Consider the following 19073-nt stretch of genomic DNA (forward strand, 5'->3'; position numbering starts at 1 on the left):
CGAGCCCTTGAGACAGTGACCACAAGACCACACAGGACAGATACGGGACACTCCAGACTGCTGAGTCCTTCAGGCACCAATGTCCGAAGAAGCAGCTCACATCCACGTAATTCTATACTTTTAGGGACAATGTAACTTATGAATGAGAAGAAGCCAGGTGACAGAATGTAAGGGCCAGGCTTGTGTCAAATACTTGGTGTGCACTACAGTTTCCGGCTATCATTTTAGAGGCACAGGACCTGAGGGTTGGAGAGGCTGAGTAACTAGACAAACGTAACTGCACCCTACCACCTAAACCAGGACTGGCAACATTTTCCTAGAATGCTAATAAGAAAATATAAACTGACTAGACCCTGACTATGGGTCACCAGCCAGACTGATGGAAACAGATTTTACAGGAATCGGTTAAAAGGACACCGGCCGGCTACCATGCTGAACGCCAAAAACCTCTAGCCTAGAGTCACACTGCTGGCAGCTGTGAGAGGCGCCTTATCAAATGCCATGTCATACAAACATAATGCCAATGAGAACCGTGGGGGTCTTGTTTATCTCTAATTCATATATTCAATTTTACTTAATTTTTTATTTTTGAGACAGGGTCTCAATATGCTGCCCCGGGTAGTCTAGAACTCTTAAGAGATTCCCTGCCTCTACCTTCCAAGTGCTTGAATTAAAAGCATGAGCCACTATACCGGTCCATTTTGAATTTACATTCATACAAGCCACAGTCTTTTTTTGCCTTGTTTAATGCTTATGTTATAATATAAAATCAACACTGTAAATTACCTGGCCCTGGAGACTCATGATAATTGTCGTTCTCTTGAAGACAGTCTGCACACACACACTGAGTAGAATGGACTGAACATTTATCACTGGTGGAATTACAGTAGGTAACTAAGACTTCAGAGACCCAACCAGGGCTGGAGAGATGGGTCAGCAATTGAGAGCACTTGCTCCTCTTGCAGAGGATCTGGGTTCGGATCTCAGCAACACCATGGTAGCCCACAACCATTCCTAATTCCAGTTCCAGGGGATCTGAAAGCTTTTCCTGACCTCCTTGGGCACCAGGCGGGCACCAGGCACACACCCGGTACACATACACAGTGTGCAGGCAAAATACTAAGAAACCTTTTAAAAAAAAGGCACGGATATGGGAATGACATTCTCACAGTTCAGCTTATTCAACATCTAAACGAAAGCAAATTTCCCCTTTAAGGTAATAATTATAATTTTAAGAGAACCTAAGTCGATATGAATATTTAAGTACCTTCATGACATAATCTATGCTAATTATTAGCAACACAATCGGACTCCCCAAAAGCTGACTTGAGAAGCCCACGCTGTAGCCCTGACTACTCCGACTAAAAGTCTACAGTAATTACAGACGCAGCTAGAAGCTTATGAAACGTGATACTGCAGGCTCTGCAGAGTGCCTTCTGACTAACTACACAGCCACTCTTTCCTGGACACTAGCCAAGGAGCATTTACCTCAGAACATGCGCGCGCGCGCGCGCACACACACACACACACCCCCTAAAGGGCTAGTTCATAGGTGAAAGACTTATTCAAAGGAAAAGACATATATTTCCAATTTCAATAGAAAAAACATCTTGTTATCCTCTAGTTACTTCACATCGGAAGTAACAGGATGGGGTGAGAAATGCTATATTGCTTATTATTTCTTAAAAGCCCACCTAGTCCAAAAAAGTCCTCACTCACAGGAAAACTTCAGTAGCACACAGCACAGTCCCCTTCTTCTTAGAACGTCACTACAACATACATAGCAGTCTGCCCCAAATCCTTCAACAATCTACCTTTTAAGAAAAGAGATGGGGCTGGAGAAAGGGTTTAGTAGTCAAGCACACGGCAGAGTTTGGTTCCCAGCATCCACAACTGCACAGAACTCCATCTCCGGGGGATCTTATGTGTCTGCACACACGTGTGCACAGACATATACATACACAGAGTAAAAGGAGAGAGAGCCAGGAGTGGTGGTTCACGCCCACTAAGGCTCATATTTGTAAGATCAGTGGGGTAGCGGAGGTCTGCGGGTACATTGTAAATTTCTCTTCTGATCCCAGTTAGTCCCCCAACTTCATAGCATGTTTTTTTCTGCCTCTCCACTCTGGATCATACTCCAAAGGAAGGAAGCTGAGGTGAGCTGAGGTCTAAGATCGGGAAAGTAGGGGAGGATCACACCTGGAGCATTTTGTACCTTGCCCTGTGAGGCCCATTAGAGGGAAAGCATATGCTAATCTGTACATGAAACAGCCAGAGGCAGCTGAAGAACTCTAGAGGACCCATTGAGGCAAGGCTGGAAGACCCCTCCCTTGCCTCCTGAGTACCCCTGTACCTGCCCACCTGCCCAGCCTGGAGCCAGCGGGAGCCGGAGGGAATGCCCGGGCTTTTCTCCAGGAGGCCCCCGCCTACCCCGGGGCGGGGCCCGGGCTCCTAGCGGCAGAGCCACAGCCCAAACAGTTTCCTGCGCCAAGGAGGAAGAGGGAAGGAAGGCGCTGAGGATCACACACACCCAGCCCAGCTGCCGGCTTCTCCACCACCTCGGAGACCACGCGAGCCGCCGCACTCTGCATCCACTGCGAACCCCTTAAACCAGGGCAGCCCGCACTCGCTGGTCAAAAAGATGGAGATCCCAGCCACCCACTATGCCGCCTCCAGGGCCGCCTCGGTGGCGGAGAACTGCATCAACTACCAGCAGGGGACCCCGCACAAGGTGTTCCAGGTGCAGACCGTCCAGCAGGCCAGCAAGGAGGTGAGTCCCGGGCCCCAGCTAGGATCCGCTTGCTCCCCCGCTCCACGGCCGTGGCTCCGCCTCCCAAACTCGCATTCCTACAGGGTCCCACGGACAAAGCCCCAAACCGTTTGCTTCCACCGTCCCGCAGAGAACCCCTGCGGCCAACCCATGCAGACACAGATTTTGTACGCCCAAAATCTCCCTTTCCCGCGGTGAGACGAGGTCTAGAGAGGTGGTGTTCTCAACAGTCTGGAAGCTGTCACTGTTTCTCAATCTGCTGGCTGTCTTGGCCAACAGAAGCTCATGGCCTCCAGACAACTCCCTAAACTTTCAAGGCAACTCTTCAGCCCTTACCCAAAAGGAAACCGTGAGAAACAAGCCCCTTGTAAGAGGACAAAAGCAGTGTGGGCTGTTGCCAGGCCCTGGCCACCCACATCCTGCCTTAGATGATGCGCAGCCCTGGCTGAAGTTGGGCTAAGGTTTAAGGCCTCAGCTATCCCCTCCCAACTTCCCCTTGCCCCCCCCCCCCCCATTGGACACAATCTTAACTCACAGGTTGATTTTTTTTTTTTTTGGCTGACAAGGAAAAAGGTTTTATTTTTGAAGCTGTACTAGATAATTAGGTGTAAATTTCAAGTTTATCTTTTTTATTTAAAAGTGAAATATCTAATAGGATATGTTGAAGTAGCATTTGGCAGATCAAGTCAAACAGCATGCATACACACTGGCTCTATCACCTGACAGTGATCTGCCTCTAATCAATTGTGTCACTGGACGGATGCTCTGGTACCCTGGGCTTTACGATAAGCCTTTCCAAAGGTGTATCCCCTATTGCTTTGTATCTGTGCACTTGCTGTCTATGCTTCCATCCATTTTCTACACTAATCCAGAATAGATCTGCTGGAGACTGACAAACTGGATGCTAAACACTTGGCGACAGGGACCTTTCTCAGGATGTAAGGCTTGGCGGAGCGGGGAAGAGGTACAGCAATACACACATTCATGAAAACTGTCAGCATGAACCCATCGTGTTACGCTTATAAAGACGCAAAGCCTAAGTGTATTTCCTCACACCAGCCACCTCCAGCCACGTACTAATGAGAAGGCCCCAACTGAAAAGATCTGACTTATCAGGTCTTTTCTCCACTATATTTTTCTTAATTTCAGGATATTCCAGGAAGAGGGCACAAGTATCGCCTTAAATTTTCTGTGGAAGAAATTATCCAAAAAGTAAGTTAAATGTTCTGTCTGGTAAATACATTTTGATCGGAATATTCTAGATCATTCTGGCTGCAGGGTTTGATCTTGAGCTTTTACTATTGCTGCTGTGAAATTTCTGCGTATAAACGGCAGCATCTCTGCGGGCAAAGCCATGTGAGACAGCGTGCACACACTGCCTCGGCTTTCTACTGAATTATTTAGAAGGTCAGTCATTTCAGTTCAGATAAATTACCTGAAGATCACACATTCCGAACAGTCTAACTTAGGCCTGGTATGACTGAATGTAGTAATTTACTCTCCAGTCATGATTGCTTTTCTTACGCCTGCCTTTTAACTGGGTATTCAAATTAAGTACGCTTAGGAATTTGGGAGCAGTAGAATGGCCAACTGTGATTCCACTAATCTTTCAGTAATGAGGCAGGAAAGTTTGAAAAATTTTATGCCTGTCAAATTATTAGTGGAATAAATTTAAAAGAGGGAACTGCAGCTTGCAGCACAGCCATCTTGAAACTAGAAAGTTCGCCCTTTCCAGGAGAACAACTCCAGGAACTCAGGAAATTCCCTGAAAGGCACTGAGCTGCTACTCTACCCCTTCCTGCTGGAGTGGGGAGAGGCCGCTGTGTCTGTAGGGAAGGACAGGAGGCACTCAGAAGGGACCAGTCCTGTGCTGTGGTACCCACTAACAGCGGATACGGGCAGTCTCAGGGCTGGAACTCCTCACATCCTGAGACCTCACAATCGCGAGTAAATGTTTCTAACAGCAGGTTACAGTGAACTGCACAGCAGAAGTCCTTTACCCGCAGACAGGACAAGGTGCTGCCCCAGAGGTCAGCTTCACGTTTGACGGAGAAATCGGCAAGAACCCGGATGAAGAAGATAACACATTTTATCAAAGGCTTATGTCTATGAAGGAACCACTACAAGCACAAAACATTCCAGGTACACACATAAAGCACGGGAAACACGCTTGAGATGTACGATTACCCATGCTCAAAATTGCTTGATGCTAACTATGTCTAACTATGTTAAAACTGACTTTTACAAAAGTACTGATTTCTAATCTAATCCAGCAATAAAAAGAGGATCTGGAGTTTTACACACGCATGGCTTAATTTAGTTTTCACTCACATTATAGAACACTAGGAAGCATGACTAAGAATTTTGATTTTTAATCTAAAAAGGTTAATATTACATTCAGCATGTAAATGTTTCCTCTACCAGACAGCTCTGGAAATGTGTCTCCACAAATGAAGCCAGTTCGCCACTTAGCCTGGGTCGCCTGTGGTTACATAATGTGGCAGAATTCGACCGAAGACACATGGTATAAGATGGCACAGATCCAAACGGTCAAGCAAGTGGTGCGTTCTCTCTCTCTCTCTCTCTCTCTCTCTCTCTCTCTCTCTCTCTCTCTCTCTGTCTCTCTGTCTCTCTCTCTCTCTCTGTCTCTCTCTCTCTCTCTCTCTCTCTCTCTCTCCCCACAGTACACTATTACCATGCATATGGCATTTTTACAAGTTACTGTTCTTAATCTTTCATGCCAAGGCAATCAGACTTAGTTACTTATGATGTGTTATTCAGACTCTTTTCCAGAGCAAAAGGGCTGTAGCTTTATTAGCATACGCTAGACAAAGACTCAGGTATATACTAAACACTTTTAATGAACCACCTTGTCTTTAATTTGCTTTACAAAGGTCCTGGGGGCCACTTTTTATAGCACTCACAAATAAACTTTATTTTTATAGCTCTCACTTCGAAACTGTGAAGTTGTGAGTTAAAATTGGGCCTTTTGTGGGGGGGGTTATTAAGTTCAATACAGAATATTTCCTTTTTAGCAACCTAAATAGTGTATCTGAATTGCTATTGTCAAGCACTACTAAACTAACTGCATTTTTCCCTGCTGAATGGTGGTTCCCTGGCTACCGTGGTCTTTGAAAGCTTGGGGTAGTTCTGGCTGTTCCTTGGCTCGTGCACGATCCCTTTCTGTAATCCCTCAGCCAGAATGATGACCTCACTTCGTATCACGAGCCTTATGCTTCCTAGAGCCTAATGCCATGGGTCTGTAGAAATGCATCTTCCTAGACCAGAAATATGTATGAATAAATTCTTTGGCTTTCCTTTTGGAGGTTAACTGGGGGATATTCAACTAGTAGCTGATGGGAAACAAGAAGAGTACTAAGAACACAAAGACAGTTTCCATAAACAGAGAAAGGGGCTTCCTGCTGCCTCTTTCGGTGTGCAGGCAACAGACTGCGGAAGAGCCGAGTGCTGTGTCCCGGGGAACCCTGGTAACACTCCTGAGACACCATAACCGCAGGCAGGACAGCAGCTATAGCGCTCAGAGTGAGAGGCCAGAGCTACCAACACTGCAGCCTTTGAGGAACAGTGAGATGCTTTCCACAGGCGTCTCACAGACACCAACCTTGGTTACAACATTCCTTTGAAGCTACTGAACCATCAACCCAGGCCAGGTACAGGCCGTAAAACCACAGTCGTGATTTCTCAAGACACACCCAGAAACATACAAGCCTTTTTTTTAACGTGTATTTAAAAAAAAAAAAAAGCAACCTGTGAGCCTTCACTATATTATGATTTTAAAAGTGAGGGTGGTGATTCTAGGTCTATATATATTTTTTTTTTTTTTTGGTTTTTCGAGACAGGGTTTCTCTGTGGTTTTGGAGCCTGTCCTGGAACTAGCTCTTGTAGACCAGGCTGGTCTCGAACTCACAGAGATCCACCTGCCTCTGCCTCCCAAGTGCTGGGATTAAAGGCGTGCGCCACCACCGCCCGGCTTTCTAGGTCTATATTTATAAGCACTGTTAAGCTGGGGAGCCTACAAGAAGCCTTGTGCTGCCCGTTGGAGTCTCAGTACGGCAAGGACAAGTTTAAGAAGCCTCAGTCTCACGGGCACAGTACATTTCTGATGATGGTTTTAGCCCACAGATGCAGGAGTTCTGTGTAGCTCACTGCACACATGCCTTTTCTTCCCGAAGTAACAGAGTACAGAACGAAGTGTGACTATCAAAGCAGATAACTCAGGCATCACCTTTATCGGTGTCAGTTTTCTAAAGAACGCCGTGTGAGTGGCTCCTTTCTGCGGGCATTCCCACTGCCATCGCTGACACTAAGGCTCCCTAGATAAGAAGCTACGGACAGGGATGCTCTAAATAGCTGCCACGGCTTAGCAGGTGAAGAAACAGAAACACAAGTAATAAATACAAAATAATGATTTTTAAAATGTAATTTGAAAGTATTTGTTTATTCAAGATAAGAAAATATTTCTGTCAGGCTAAGTTGAAGGCAGTTATGAACTTTAAATTCATTTTTATAAATCAACATTAACTCAAAAATATTAAGATGTCATTTTGCCATAATATTATTTAAATGCTTTTTTTTTCTTTTTGGTCATAGCCAAGAAATGATGACTTCATTGAATTAGATTATACCATTCTACTCCATGACATTGCGTCACAGGTAATATACGACTTATCTTTATTTGATGCCACTTTGAAATCAGTAATTCTTTTGCCACCACATGGTCACCTCGTGCCTTTGGACTTTACATAAAAGTTAATGAAAATGCAAGCAGGCACCAGGCTGAGGTGCGTCATCTCTGCAGAACTGGCCTTGCTGCTGCTGTTCCTGATGAAGGCACTGTAAATATTGCCAACAAGTAGAAACCCGGTTATGTTTTCTAACCTCCTAACAGCATTAACTGTCTTTGCTTGCAGGAGATCATTCCCTGGCAAATGCAAGTTTTGTGGCATCCACAGTACGGTACAAAAGTCAAGCACAACAGCCGCCTCCCGAAGGACCTGGGAGCGGAGTAAACAGAGCCCCTAACGCCCAGATGAAATGGAAACGTTCCTAATGATGGGGATGACTGTCCTCACTGGCACCCAGCCTAATACCAAATGAATCCCACGGAGTCTCTCTGTTTGTCTTAGCTACAGCACCAAGCTGCACAGATTCCATAAGCAAGAGTATTACTACGTAAAATTGTCTTTCCAACAGCAACAATACTATGTATATCCCCAAATAAAAAGTCCGCTTCAGTCTCGTGGATCTGACTGCATTGTATACTTACGGCACAGGGGCAGTGATGGTCTCTCTAAAGGCCACTTTGGGCTTTCCTATGATGCAAGGGCAGCCATACTCTCTCTCCATTCTCTAAAATGAAGGGGGGGGGAAACACTGTTCATATTTTATAGAGTAAAAGGAAGAAAAAAATACTTTAGCATCGTTCAATGAAATACAGAAAATAACTGAGCAGTAAATTTTAAGTCATTTTAGTAACTGGCAAGAATCAGATGTGATAGTCTAATAACACAAACTACCTTTACATGTCTTACAAAAGTAAATTCCAGTTTTGACTCATTAATTTATACTCAGTACCACTTGCTCTATCTGCACGATCTACTGTTGTTTCATATTAGCACATTCACTGGAAAAACAAATCTTTTATCAGGATTTGCTATCCTAACTGCAAAGACATAATCAGGCCACAGTCTCCACTAGTGTTAGCTTTTGTTTACATTTTGACCATATTTACACTTGATCTAGGAAGAGGGTATTTTTTGTTTTGTTTTGTTTTAAATCTGTATGGAACTGGCCTCCATGTTTTGTTTTGTTTTCTGGATTTTTCAGACAGGGTTTCTCTCTGTAGCCATGGCTATCCTGGAACTCACTCTGTAGCCCAGGCTGGCCTGGAACATACAGAAATCTGCCTGCCTCTGCCTCCCAAGTGCTAGGATTAAAGGCGTGCGCCACCACCTCCTCCATGCTTTAATCTAATTAGATGATTATTTGTGAGACAGGGCCTCTGTCACTCTGGCTGGAACTCGCTCTGTAGCCCAGGCTATCCTGGAACTCGCTCTGTAGCCCAGGCTGGCACTAACTCAGAAAGAGCCTAGCTTCTCACTCTGGAGTTCTGGGATTAAGGCTACTTTGCCCTGGCTTTCATGTCTATGTATGTGTTTGTGTCTGTATGCATGCGCCACGTATGTGAGGTGCCAGGATAGGGGACTGGATCCACTGGAGCTGGAGCTAAAGGAGGTTGAGAGCCACTCAGCGTGGGTACTAGCGACCGGGTTCAAGTCCTCTGGAAGCACAGCAAGTGGCTCTAACCACTGAGCCACCTCTCTGGTCCTCATGGAGCGAAGTCCCGGGAGGTAGGCACACAAACAGGCTGTCTCCCACAAGGCTTACTTTATCTGACCCGATAATCGACCGGGAATGGATGGGGGTCTTATTACAAATCCCAGAGCCTAGATTCTAGGAATCCATGATGTTTAACAAAGACTTGGATAAAAAATGACTAATTTTTAACACAAGAAGGGAAACACTGCAGTGTGCCATACGTGGATACAAATCATAGCTAAGCCTGGAGAGGCGCTATCAACTTAGTACCTTGAGCATCAGTTGGCTTTTTATCTTGATGACCTTGTGTTCCTATTAATCTTCCTGCCTCACCTTGCGGAGGTGTGATTATGGGATGAAGGCCACTCTGCCAGGCCAAAGCACACTTAGTAACAAAGGCGGCTGCACAGGGCTGCTCTGTGAACCATACCTGAGCATAGATTTCCAGGTGTAATTCTCCCATTCCAGATACAATTGTCTCCTTGCTCTCGGCGTCAAAATGGACTTTAAATGTGGGGTCCTCCCGTGTAAACCTGCCAATGCCTTTTGAAAACTTTTCCAAATCATTCTTTAAAAGAGGAAGAAAAGTCATAGGGTTAAGCATGAAAAACTACTGTATTTTTTGAGGTGTTACTGAATAAATCCATATACACTGGCAACTAAGAAATAAAGAGGGTCTATATCTAGTCCCACCCCGATCATTTTGGAAAAAACCATGGCCACCACAGCCAAGACCAGGGCCCAGCCAGCTGAATAGGATTTTCTCTTCATACAAAAACAGAAAACAAGGGTCTAAGATTCTGCTCTCACTTCCCGTCACACTGCCAAACTATCCATCTGTGGGAGCTGCCCAAGTGAAGGAAGCACTGGACACTTTTGGATCTGCTTTGTAATATAGTCAGTGTTTACCAAGAGTCTTCCGTAGAATCAAGAGCATTAAGTACTCTGTGAAGAAGACAGACAGCAAAGGAAATAGCACATCGAGATGTTTCTGTTTCAAAACAACCTCCTCAGTCATCTGATATACCTTTGTACTTTGATGTAATTCCACACAGTGAGCAAGCTAAGATGCCCACTTCCCTGAACTCCAGATAGGGAGCATCCTATGATCTCTCAGAGCAGGCTCAACACAACCTAAGGGTCTTTCAAGGTGGAATAAAGCAGACAGGAGAGGAAAGCCATAGTGATGAGAGAAAGGCAGGAGAGAAGCAGGAACAAGACCCAACCCATTGCTACCAGCACTGAGCACGGTGGAGGAGGGAAGGGAACACTGGAGAGATGGCTCAGGGGTTAAGAGAACTTCCTGCTCTTCCAGAGGTCCAGAGTTCAGTTTGCAGCACCCATGTCAGGGGCTCACGACCACCTATAACTCAAGCCCCAGTGGATCGAATGCCATTGACCTCTGCATGCATACATCCACACATAAATACATTCTATCTAAAGATGATAGAAAGGGCCATAAGCCAGAAACAGGTGCACAGCCTCTGGAAGTTCGGAGCGACCCTGAGGAGGAAAGGAAATGGAAACCCCAATCATATACCCATAGGAGCCCAATTCTCTCCATAAATGTGAGCAAGCAAGGAAAAAGGTTTTGCCTAGAGCCTCCAGAAAAGAATATAACCCTGAACTGGGAGCTCAGTGATGGGGGTGGGTCTTGTATTTATCAATACAAGACCCACCCCCATCAGCTCAGGGGGGGGAGAACATTTGCTTCACAGTCGGAGTTGAGTCCGAATCTCCAGAACCCATGCACCACTGGGTCCGGCAGCAGCATCCCGGCACTCCCACGGCCAGATGAGTGGCAGACACACGCGACTCACGGGAAGGTAGCCGGTCAGCTAGCCTGGTACACACGGGGTGAACAACGGAGAGACTCTCTCTCAAACTAGACGACACGTGATGGTCAACACACGGGGTGAAGACGGAGAGACTCTCTCTCAAACTAGACGAAAGGTGATGGTCAACACACGGGGTTGTCCCTTGACCTTCACGAACACATGCCTGTACTCACACTAAAAAGGATGGACACACATGCACACACACACACACACACACAAATACATCCCTGCTTGATTAATTTAAACTGTAATGAATCATATCAGTCTCTAATCTACAGAACTATAAAATAAATACAATGGTGTAGTTTTACGTTACCAAGTTTTTGGAAATTTCTTACAGTAGCAATAAAAAATGAACATATCCTGTATGAGAATTAGCAGCACCATTAATCACACACTTGAAGCTGTCACGCCTACTGCTCATGCTATCTCAGATATAACTGCAATGTAAGCTTGTAGACAAAGGGTACGTAACTTATCAAGGCCACGCAGGTAACACGCACGAGGGCATCAGTTCCTACATTGGTGCATCAGTTAACTCGACTTTTCTCGCATTAGCCACGCTCCCATTCAGCGAAGCACAGTCCTGCTCACTATCAGAACTCAAGGCCTTAGGGTGAGAGGGACTTCATCAGGTGACTGGAACAAATTTATGTGTGAGAAGGCACTCTTAAATGTTTTCACCAGATTTCCTTCTGCTATGGCGAGTTACTAACCATGAGCTCTGAGTGTGGAACTGGAAGGCACAAAGACACCTTTCATTCCTAACCTCGCTAGCAGCCTTAATAAAGAACTTGAAACAGAGCTCCTTTCAGGGAGGTAAGATGCGAGGGTCAGCCCCCACGAGATCCTGAGAAGAGGGACTGTTTCCATGACTTCCGCTCCCTTGACTTTCTCCTTTCTATACTGGAAACGATCTCAAGACAGACAAAGTAGCAGATGTTAATAATGTTTCCTACAAGACAATTTACCCAAATATGTAAATGACAGTTCTCAGATGGCAAGAAGTCTTAAAATGTTCACTCAGTACATGAATGAATTAACTCCAACAAGGTAACTTAGGAACTAAGTAGCTATGGCTCAGGGTTGAGCTGAGTCCAACGGAGAGCAATATGAACGCAAGGAACTAAGTAACTGTGGCTCAGGGCTGAACTGAGTCCAACGGAGAGCAATATGAACGCAAGGCATTCAAACAATCTTGGCCTTGTAGAAGGCCAAATGATACCAAACCTAATGTATAACTCTAAAAACAGCACGTAAATTTAAAACCCTTAATATGAAATTATAGGTGAAGTTTCAAAAAGTTGCCTTATTAGCTTGTGATATTATAATTAGACGTCTCAAAACAACACAAAGTCCAGAAATACATGATAGCCCACTAAGCAGTGACAATGAAGTGTCATTACAACTTGAGACAAACACCTTTTTCTCTCTGTTTCAGTAACCCAAGACTCCAAGAAGGCAGACTTGCCATTCAGAAGTCAATGCTATGGTTAAGAGTTGTCAAATCTCTCCACTATTAAATGCCATCTAGTCCTCCAAATGCACTGAGGACTTATCAGGACCGATGAGTACATTAAAAGGCCGATCTCAGAACCAACAGAAGAAGGAGAAACCAGCCCAGTGCTGCTTCCCACAAGACACCATGTAGAGAATGACGAGAGAAAGCTCACGTTCAGAGCAATCTGTTAAAGCTTAAACGCCTACCTTGTTAGAAGGCTTCATTGCTACTGAGATGACAGGTTCAGGAACATGAATTGATTCCTAAAAAAAATAAACAAACATTTTTTAAGAAAACATAAAATAACTAAAAGACAATTTTAAGACTCAGCAACTGGCATACTCCATTAACATCAAACCAAAAGGCAATCATTAGCCAACACCTCAAGCTGGACATTATGGGTCTTAGTCTGTTTTGTATTAAATAAAGTAAGAACGTAACATTAATAAACAAAGATGTATACTTACATGAACCCCTACCTCCCCAAATAACTTATTGACTTTATTGACCTAACTATTGAACATAATCACGACAATAAAGCTGAGTAAATGGAGGCACGGTCTATATTCTTATTGCCTGCTCTACATTCCTGTTGCAGTCCTCTGATAAGCTATGTCTCATTCATAATGAGGGAAACAGAAGGGGCCCCAGTCTTCATACACACATATTATTTGATCAATGACAGATCCAAGAAGCAAAACTATTCTCATGTCACAAGTCAAGTTACTGAAGGCTAGAAAGGAACAGGAAGTAACTTGGCCAAGGACCAGGCAGGGAGAACTGGGCAGAAGTGAGGTTAACCAAGCCCCTTCCCTTCAGTGTCTAAGTGGACAATTCCTCAAGCAACCACTTCATAGTGCAATGGCAGGCATTGGCTTTGCACACAAGTGTTTTGTCTGGGTGTACATATGAGCACCAAGTTCATGCAGGAGCCCAGGATGGACAGAAGAGGGTACCAGGTCCCCTGCAGCTGGAGCTAAGTAGCTGGGAGTCACCATATGGGTGCTGGGAACCCAGCCTGGTTCCTCTGCAAGAGCAGATGGATGCTTAGCCCCTAAGTCATCTCCCCAGCTCATGACAAGCACTTACACTAGACCTAATCTAAAAGATAAAATGTCCTTATTGAGATCTTAAAATTGCAAATTTATGGGTTTTGAATGGCCTTATAATAATCTGTTAAACCCAGAGAATAATTTGTTGTTGTTATTATTTGTTTTGTTTTTCTTTAAGACAGGGTTTGTTTGTAACAGCCCTGGCTGTCCTGAACTCACTCTGTAGACCAGGCTGGTCTCGAACTCACAGAGATCTATCTGCCTCTGCCTCTCAAGTGCTAGGATTAAAGATGTGTGCCACCACCATCTGGCACTAAGACACCTTCCAAGCATAGACATGTTGCTATTCCCAAGTCTATTCTAAATATTATAGTCTGGCCTTATAGTTTTCTGGAAGAGGTCACTCTCCGGTCCCTGATTTAGTAAGCAGTGCTCCACTGGGAACATCCTGATAATAACAAGAATTAAAGTGGCAGCCAGAGTGGATAGCAGACCAGAGTAGAAGAGCTGGAGTTACATGCTCCAAGTTTTATCTAGTAGAAATTTTCCTCCACATTAAAATTTTGCAAGATTGTGGCACGTTTTTACTAAAAAAAAAAACAGGTAAGTAGGCCTGCACATAGCACTTATCCAGCTGATAGTCAGAGATATCCAACAAAGGCCATGAGGAACAGTTAATGTAAACCTTTGTAGCTGTTTTGCTGCACATAAAGTACACTCCATATAAAATAGACGCCTAAAATTCAAATGCTGAAGAGCTTTGCAGCTACAGGGCTTACCATGGAAAGGCCACTGTTGTCTTTGTTCGTGAACGTGTCTCCACTTGCACAGTCAATGCCAAACAATGCACAGATGTCTCCAGCGTACACTTCTTCAACATCCTAAATAAAGACATAACACAATTTGTACTTGCACATAAAATAAACCAAGGAACAGCACGAAGCAACTGCATGTAAACTACACATAAGAAATGCAGACATTCTTCCTGAATTCTACCAAGAATGAGCAAATCCAACACCAACAGTCAATCATGCCAAGACATGTCTTCAACAGTCTTGAACACACTATCTATGGGAACAGACAAGATTTTACACTCAGTGGAAAACCCCAGAGCTATGGCTTCCTTAACTGCTCTGTTTTAAAGCAGGGGTGCGCTCTGCTGCCTCAGGGCAGGGAGACTCTGCAGGACGTACATGCAAGGGAGACTGCAAAGGAAGTTTGGTAAACAAAGGTAGAAGAATGGAAGCCACTGGACTAAAAATATCTTTAATGTCTCACAGATGCAAGCATCACGAAAACACAGGAAAGCTAGGACAAAGCTCCGCTGCCTCCAAGCTTCCTTCCTCCGTCCCTGCTCACGGTTCATTCATAACAGCTGAGGGCTCAGTGGCTTTCTCTGATGACACACATTTGCCTGAAGAAATGTCGGTGACATTACTGACCCTGGAGCCTGCCCCTTGCTGCCTATTGTGCGAAGCTGGCAAGTTTTCATCTTCCCAGAGACAAGAGGTCTACCTTCTGAAGACTTCCCATTTTACTTAAACCAATAGGCTGAGAATCACAGAGCCAGACTAGAGAGAGGCGTGGCTTCAGCACCCAGCGTAACTGCCGTGGTCTATCAATAAGGACGACAAAAGGCAAGTGTAAGTCAAAGACCCAGACCAGAAGTTACAGATCTTCGGGTGGATTCTGGAGGCAATGCGGCCCTGCAAGAGTTTGCAGTATGGATCCAGGCTGGCTTGTGATTCTGCCTTTGGTTCCTGAACGCACATAACCTCACTGCCAGCATCTTTGTTGCTCTTGAGTCAAGTACTAAATCCCACGTCAAACAGGAGTATAAGTCTGCATACTAAACAGTACCCTCACCTATGCTACCTTATTTCATAAAGCAACGTCATCAAACCACGTGGAAAACTGTGACTTTACTATTCATTTATCCCCAGGAACTACCTTTCTAAATGCTTCTCGTGCTTTTCCTCTCTCCTGACAGGGTCCCCTTATATGTTTCGAGATGGCCTTGTGATTCTGTCGTCGCTTCCCGAACACACAGCCAGCATCTTTGCGGCTCCCGAGGACGGAGCCTGCGCTGAATCCCAGAGTCTCTTTTCCTGAACCAGGGCCTCTGAGGAAGCAGACTAGCTTCTAGAGGAATAAACCAAGTCCTTACCACCTGCCAACCATTTCACCTACAGCAGGGTGCTATCAGTCACAACGCAGCCGTACAGAGGAACCCAGGAAAGCATCGCCTGCGGGCCGGAAGCAGCGGCCCGGCGGTATACTTGCCTCCATCATGTCGGCGTGCATGCGCACCAGCCTCTGCACGCGCACCTTCTTTCCCGTCCTCGTGTTGTAGATGGTGTTGCCCTTCTTTAGTTCCCCTTGGTAATTGCGGACGTACGTTAGCTGTCCGAAGCGGCCAGCCTAGACGTCAAGAGTGCATTTTTACAAGAACAAAAGAAACATCAGAAAGAGAAAAGAATCAAAACAAATTCCAGCTATATTAACAATGAAGAGACAAAACCGGAAAATAAAAGTGTATGTCAAAAAATATATATACAAAGAAGAGTATCCAAGTTAAAAAAGAAAACCCGTTTTACTACAAATTTTAAGCAGCCAATTGCTTTTAAAAATTCAAATTTGTTAGCAAAAGTTTATATCAATAAGTAAAACACCTTGACGTTAATAATAAAAGGATTAAAAATATTTATTACATTTACAAAATAAGAAATACAGAGTCAAAGAAATGGCTCCGTGGCACCTGTTGCTTCTCCGAGTTCAGTTCCCAGCACCCACATCATGCAGCTCATGGCACCTGTAACTCCAGCTCCCTCTTCTGGCCTCCGTGGGCACCTCCACTCATATACATACACCCTCACACACAAACACTAATCAAAAATAAATTTCACACAAAATAGAACTGTACTATAAATGTAGAGAAGCTATTTCCTCCACATCCCTGCCGATAGAGAGGGGCCTGAGAGAGACCCAGGAAACTAACACATCTTGCACGACATAGAGCTCAGAGGCCTATGGTTCACGAGCGCCCCCCAGTGGTTCGGAGCAGACACAGTTTCTGGGGAAAGAATTGGTGCCTTGGTGCTACAGCCTGCCAGCTAGGCAGCGATTTGAGGGACATGGCTTTCAGGAAGCATCACCACCGGGTGGGGTTTTGGTGCTGCAGAAGTCTAGGGGCCAGCCATACTCCTCTGGCTGCCCCGGTAAACTCACTGGCTCACCAAGATAGACTTAGGAGGAAGAATGTGTTTGGTCTGTCATTGAGCCCTGTTTGGATGAAAAGATGCTTATTTCTTTCCTCTTGAAAAGTCACTTGACAACCTAACATAATGACTTCTTTTTAAAAGTGCAGTAAGAAAGGGAGAGAAAACAAAGAGCCATTTTGTAGGGAAGAGACCCAACTAACCCTACCTAAGTCAGGTGATCAAGGTCATCCTAACAGTAAAACCCGTACATTTGAGATGGATGACGCGTTCCCTGCAGTTACCCATTACCCCAATCTAATCTTCACAGAAACATCAGAAAGTCTCAAACTGGAAAACATCCTGACTAACACTTCTTAAAAATATCAAGGACATGGGAAGCAAGGAAAAAGAAATCTGAGACAGTTTACAGTCTTAGGCTTCCATTGCCGTGGTAAACACCACAGTCAGAAGCAGCTTGGGGAGGAAGGGTTTACTTCCACTCCGAGTTCCAGCACAGCCCAGCACTGAAGGACATCAGGATAGGAACTAAGCAAGGCAGGAACCTGGAGGCAGGGGCTGAGGCAGGGGCCATGGCTGGGTGCCCCCCATGACTTGCTCTGTTTTCTTATAGCTCCCAGGATCAACAGCCCAGCGGTGGCACTGCCCACATCAACCATCATTCAAGGCCAATCTGGTAGAATTATTTTCTCAGTTGAAGCTCCCTTTTTCAAAATGACCCTAGCTTATGTCAAGGTGACATAAAACTAGCTATGACAGGAGCCATGCTAATCTGTGTGCTAGCTGAACGGGATGAAAACAGAAAGGGGCTATAAGCAATAACCATAGACATTCGAGTATGGGCTTTATTAATAGCAAATTAACATTTTCCATTCGCTGCAATAATGTTTATTAAGAAGAAATGGATGAATGAATTCTCTGTACGAATATTTGTACTTTTTCTATAAATCTAAAATACGTTCTTTTAAAATTTATAAACTTCCCATGTCCAAAAACTAGGTCAGCATCTCGGCTGGGGTAATGGCTAAGCAGTGAAGAACATTTTTTTGCCCTTGCAGAGGATCTGAGTTCAGTTCCCAGCACCCACATGGTGACTGACAACTGTCTGTAACTCCAGCTCCAGAGGACCAACGCCTTCTTAGACCTCCATGGCACTGCACATAAGATGGTACACAGACATATATGCAGACAAAACACTTACACACGTAAACTAAAATAAATCACTAAAATAAATAAGCATCTTAATTTTTAAAGTCTAAATAATATTGCACTGTAAAGACACACTGCAGGTTACATACACAAACTACAGTCTGAACATCTCCAGCTGTCTCTATATCTCTCTGTAAACCGCAACACCTGCACATCTCCAGCTGCCTATAAATCTCTCTTTTAAAAACAGAGCTAGGCTGAGCCCCTTCATAAGTGACTCAGGATAAATATTTTTCTAAAAGTGGGCCCACTTTTGCCTACAATAATGTCCAATACCTATATAATTTTAAACCATTTATGGCATATTTACTTAACACGCTATTCTTCCAACAATTTATAACTATTCTAAATGGAAATACCAGGGTAAAACTATGTAGAGTATGGTTTCTGTGAAACTTTACATTTTAAAACTGCAAAGAGTTAACCGCATCTAACGACAAGGAACTACCGACTTACCTACTGTTCAAGGTTCTGGCCACTCTTATCTCCTCTACTTTCCTAAGCATTTCACAAGGACATACAGAGTCATTTTATAACAGGGTCAAAAGTCTAGCAAAGAAAAGCTATAGACTGTGGTAGATATGTCAGATAGCAACTTACCTCCAGTTTAAAAGCCAGGCCCACAAACGGATGGGAATTGTCTCTTTGGGAGTTCATTAAGATTTTGGTCTTCTCTTTTGAGTCACTTTAAATGAAAGAAATATAAAGCTATAAAACATAACACTTGGTATGCCTTTGTGTGTGTTGTATACATGTATGTATGTGTGTGTGTGTGTGTACACATGTGTGTACATGTATCAGCATGCATGCATGGAGGCCAGGGGTGACTTCAATTGTCCTGCTCCATCAATCTCGGCCGTATCCTTCTAAGATGGCATCTCTCACTGAACCTGCAAGGGGGCTGGCGGCCAGCGTGCCCCAGTGGTCCTCCTGCCTCCACACAGTCCCCATCTCCAGCGTGCAAGCTCGTCATCCAACACGGCTTCTTACACGGCCTTCACTTAAGCAGCAAGCATCTCGTCCACTGAGCCAACTGCCAAGCCCCTGAATATCTCATCCACATCAGTTTGCTCTTATCAAAGAAAAAGCTGACAGCTTCTGAATACACACCATGTTTCACTGAAGAGTTCAAAGTCCTGCAGCTTT

General features: G+C 44.6%; 2 protein-coding genes across 2 annotated transcripts in view; one reads left to right on the top strand and one right to left on the bottom strand.

The window, feature by feature from the left end:
• The window catches only part of Gfm1 (G elongation factor mitochondrial 1), a 42244-nt gene that overhangs the window by 9003 nt on the left and 14168 nt on the right, over nucleotides 1–19073 (bottom strand). The window contains exons 8-13 of the mRNA XM_057757096.1: nucleotides 18528–18612; nucleotides 15784–15921; nucleotides 14280–14381; nucleotides 12655–12711; nucleotides 9540–9677; nucleotides 8058–8140 (exon numbers count right to left, since the gene is read on the bottom strand). Coding sequence (XP_057613079.1) covers nucleotides 8058–8140; nucleotides 9540–9677; nucleotides 12655–12711; nucleotides 14280–14381; nucleotides 15784–15921; nucleotides 18528–18612 — 603 coding nt within the window. The remainder of the gene's footprint in view (nucleotides 1–8057; nucleotides 8141–9539; nucleotides 9678–12654; nucleotides 12712–14279; nucleotides 14382–15783; nucleotides 15922–18527; nucleotides 18613–19073) is intronic.
• Lxn (latexin) lies at nucleotides 2479–8028 on the top strand. Its single transcript, XM_057757097.1, has 6 exons — nucleotides 2479–2770; nucleotides 3920–3982; nucleotides 4735–4912; nucleotides 5195–5331; nucleotides 7382–7444; nucleotides 7702–8028. Exons 1-6 carry the CDS (start codon nucleotides 2642–2644, stop codon nucleotides 7798–7800), a joined length of 669 nt encoding a protein of 222 aa, XP_057613080.1. The 5' UTR covers nucleotides 2479–2641; the 3' UTR covers nucleotides 7801–8028.

The sequence above is a fragment of the Chionomys nivalis genome, chromosome 24 (genome assembly GCF_950005125.1).
Source record: "Chionomys nivalis chromosome 24, mChiNiv1.1, whole genome shotgun sequence".
Lineage (NCBI taxonomy): Eukaryota > Metazoa > Chordata > Mammalia > Rodentia > Cricetidae > Chionomys > Chionomys nivalis.

Bases quoted from the DNA above. Each gene is read 5' to 3' on its own strand.
- Lxn (XM_057757097.1), top strand. From the start codon at position 2,642: ATGGAGATCCCAGCCACCCACTATGCCGCCTCCAGGGCCGCCTCGGTG. The intron at 2,771-3,919 runs GTGAGTCCCGGG...TCTTAATTTCAG, and splicing joins TCCAGCAGGCCAGCAAGGAG to GATATTCCAGGAAGAGGGCA. The intron at 3,983-4,734 runs GTAAGTTAAATG...TGTTTCTAACAG, and splicing joins TGGAAGAAATTATCCAAAAA to CAGGTTACAGTGAACTGCAC.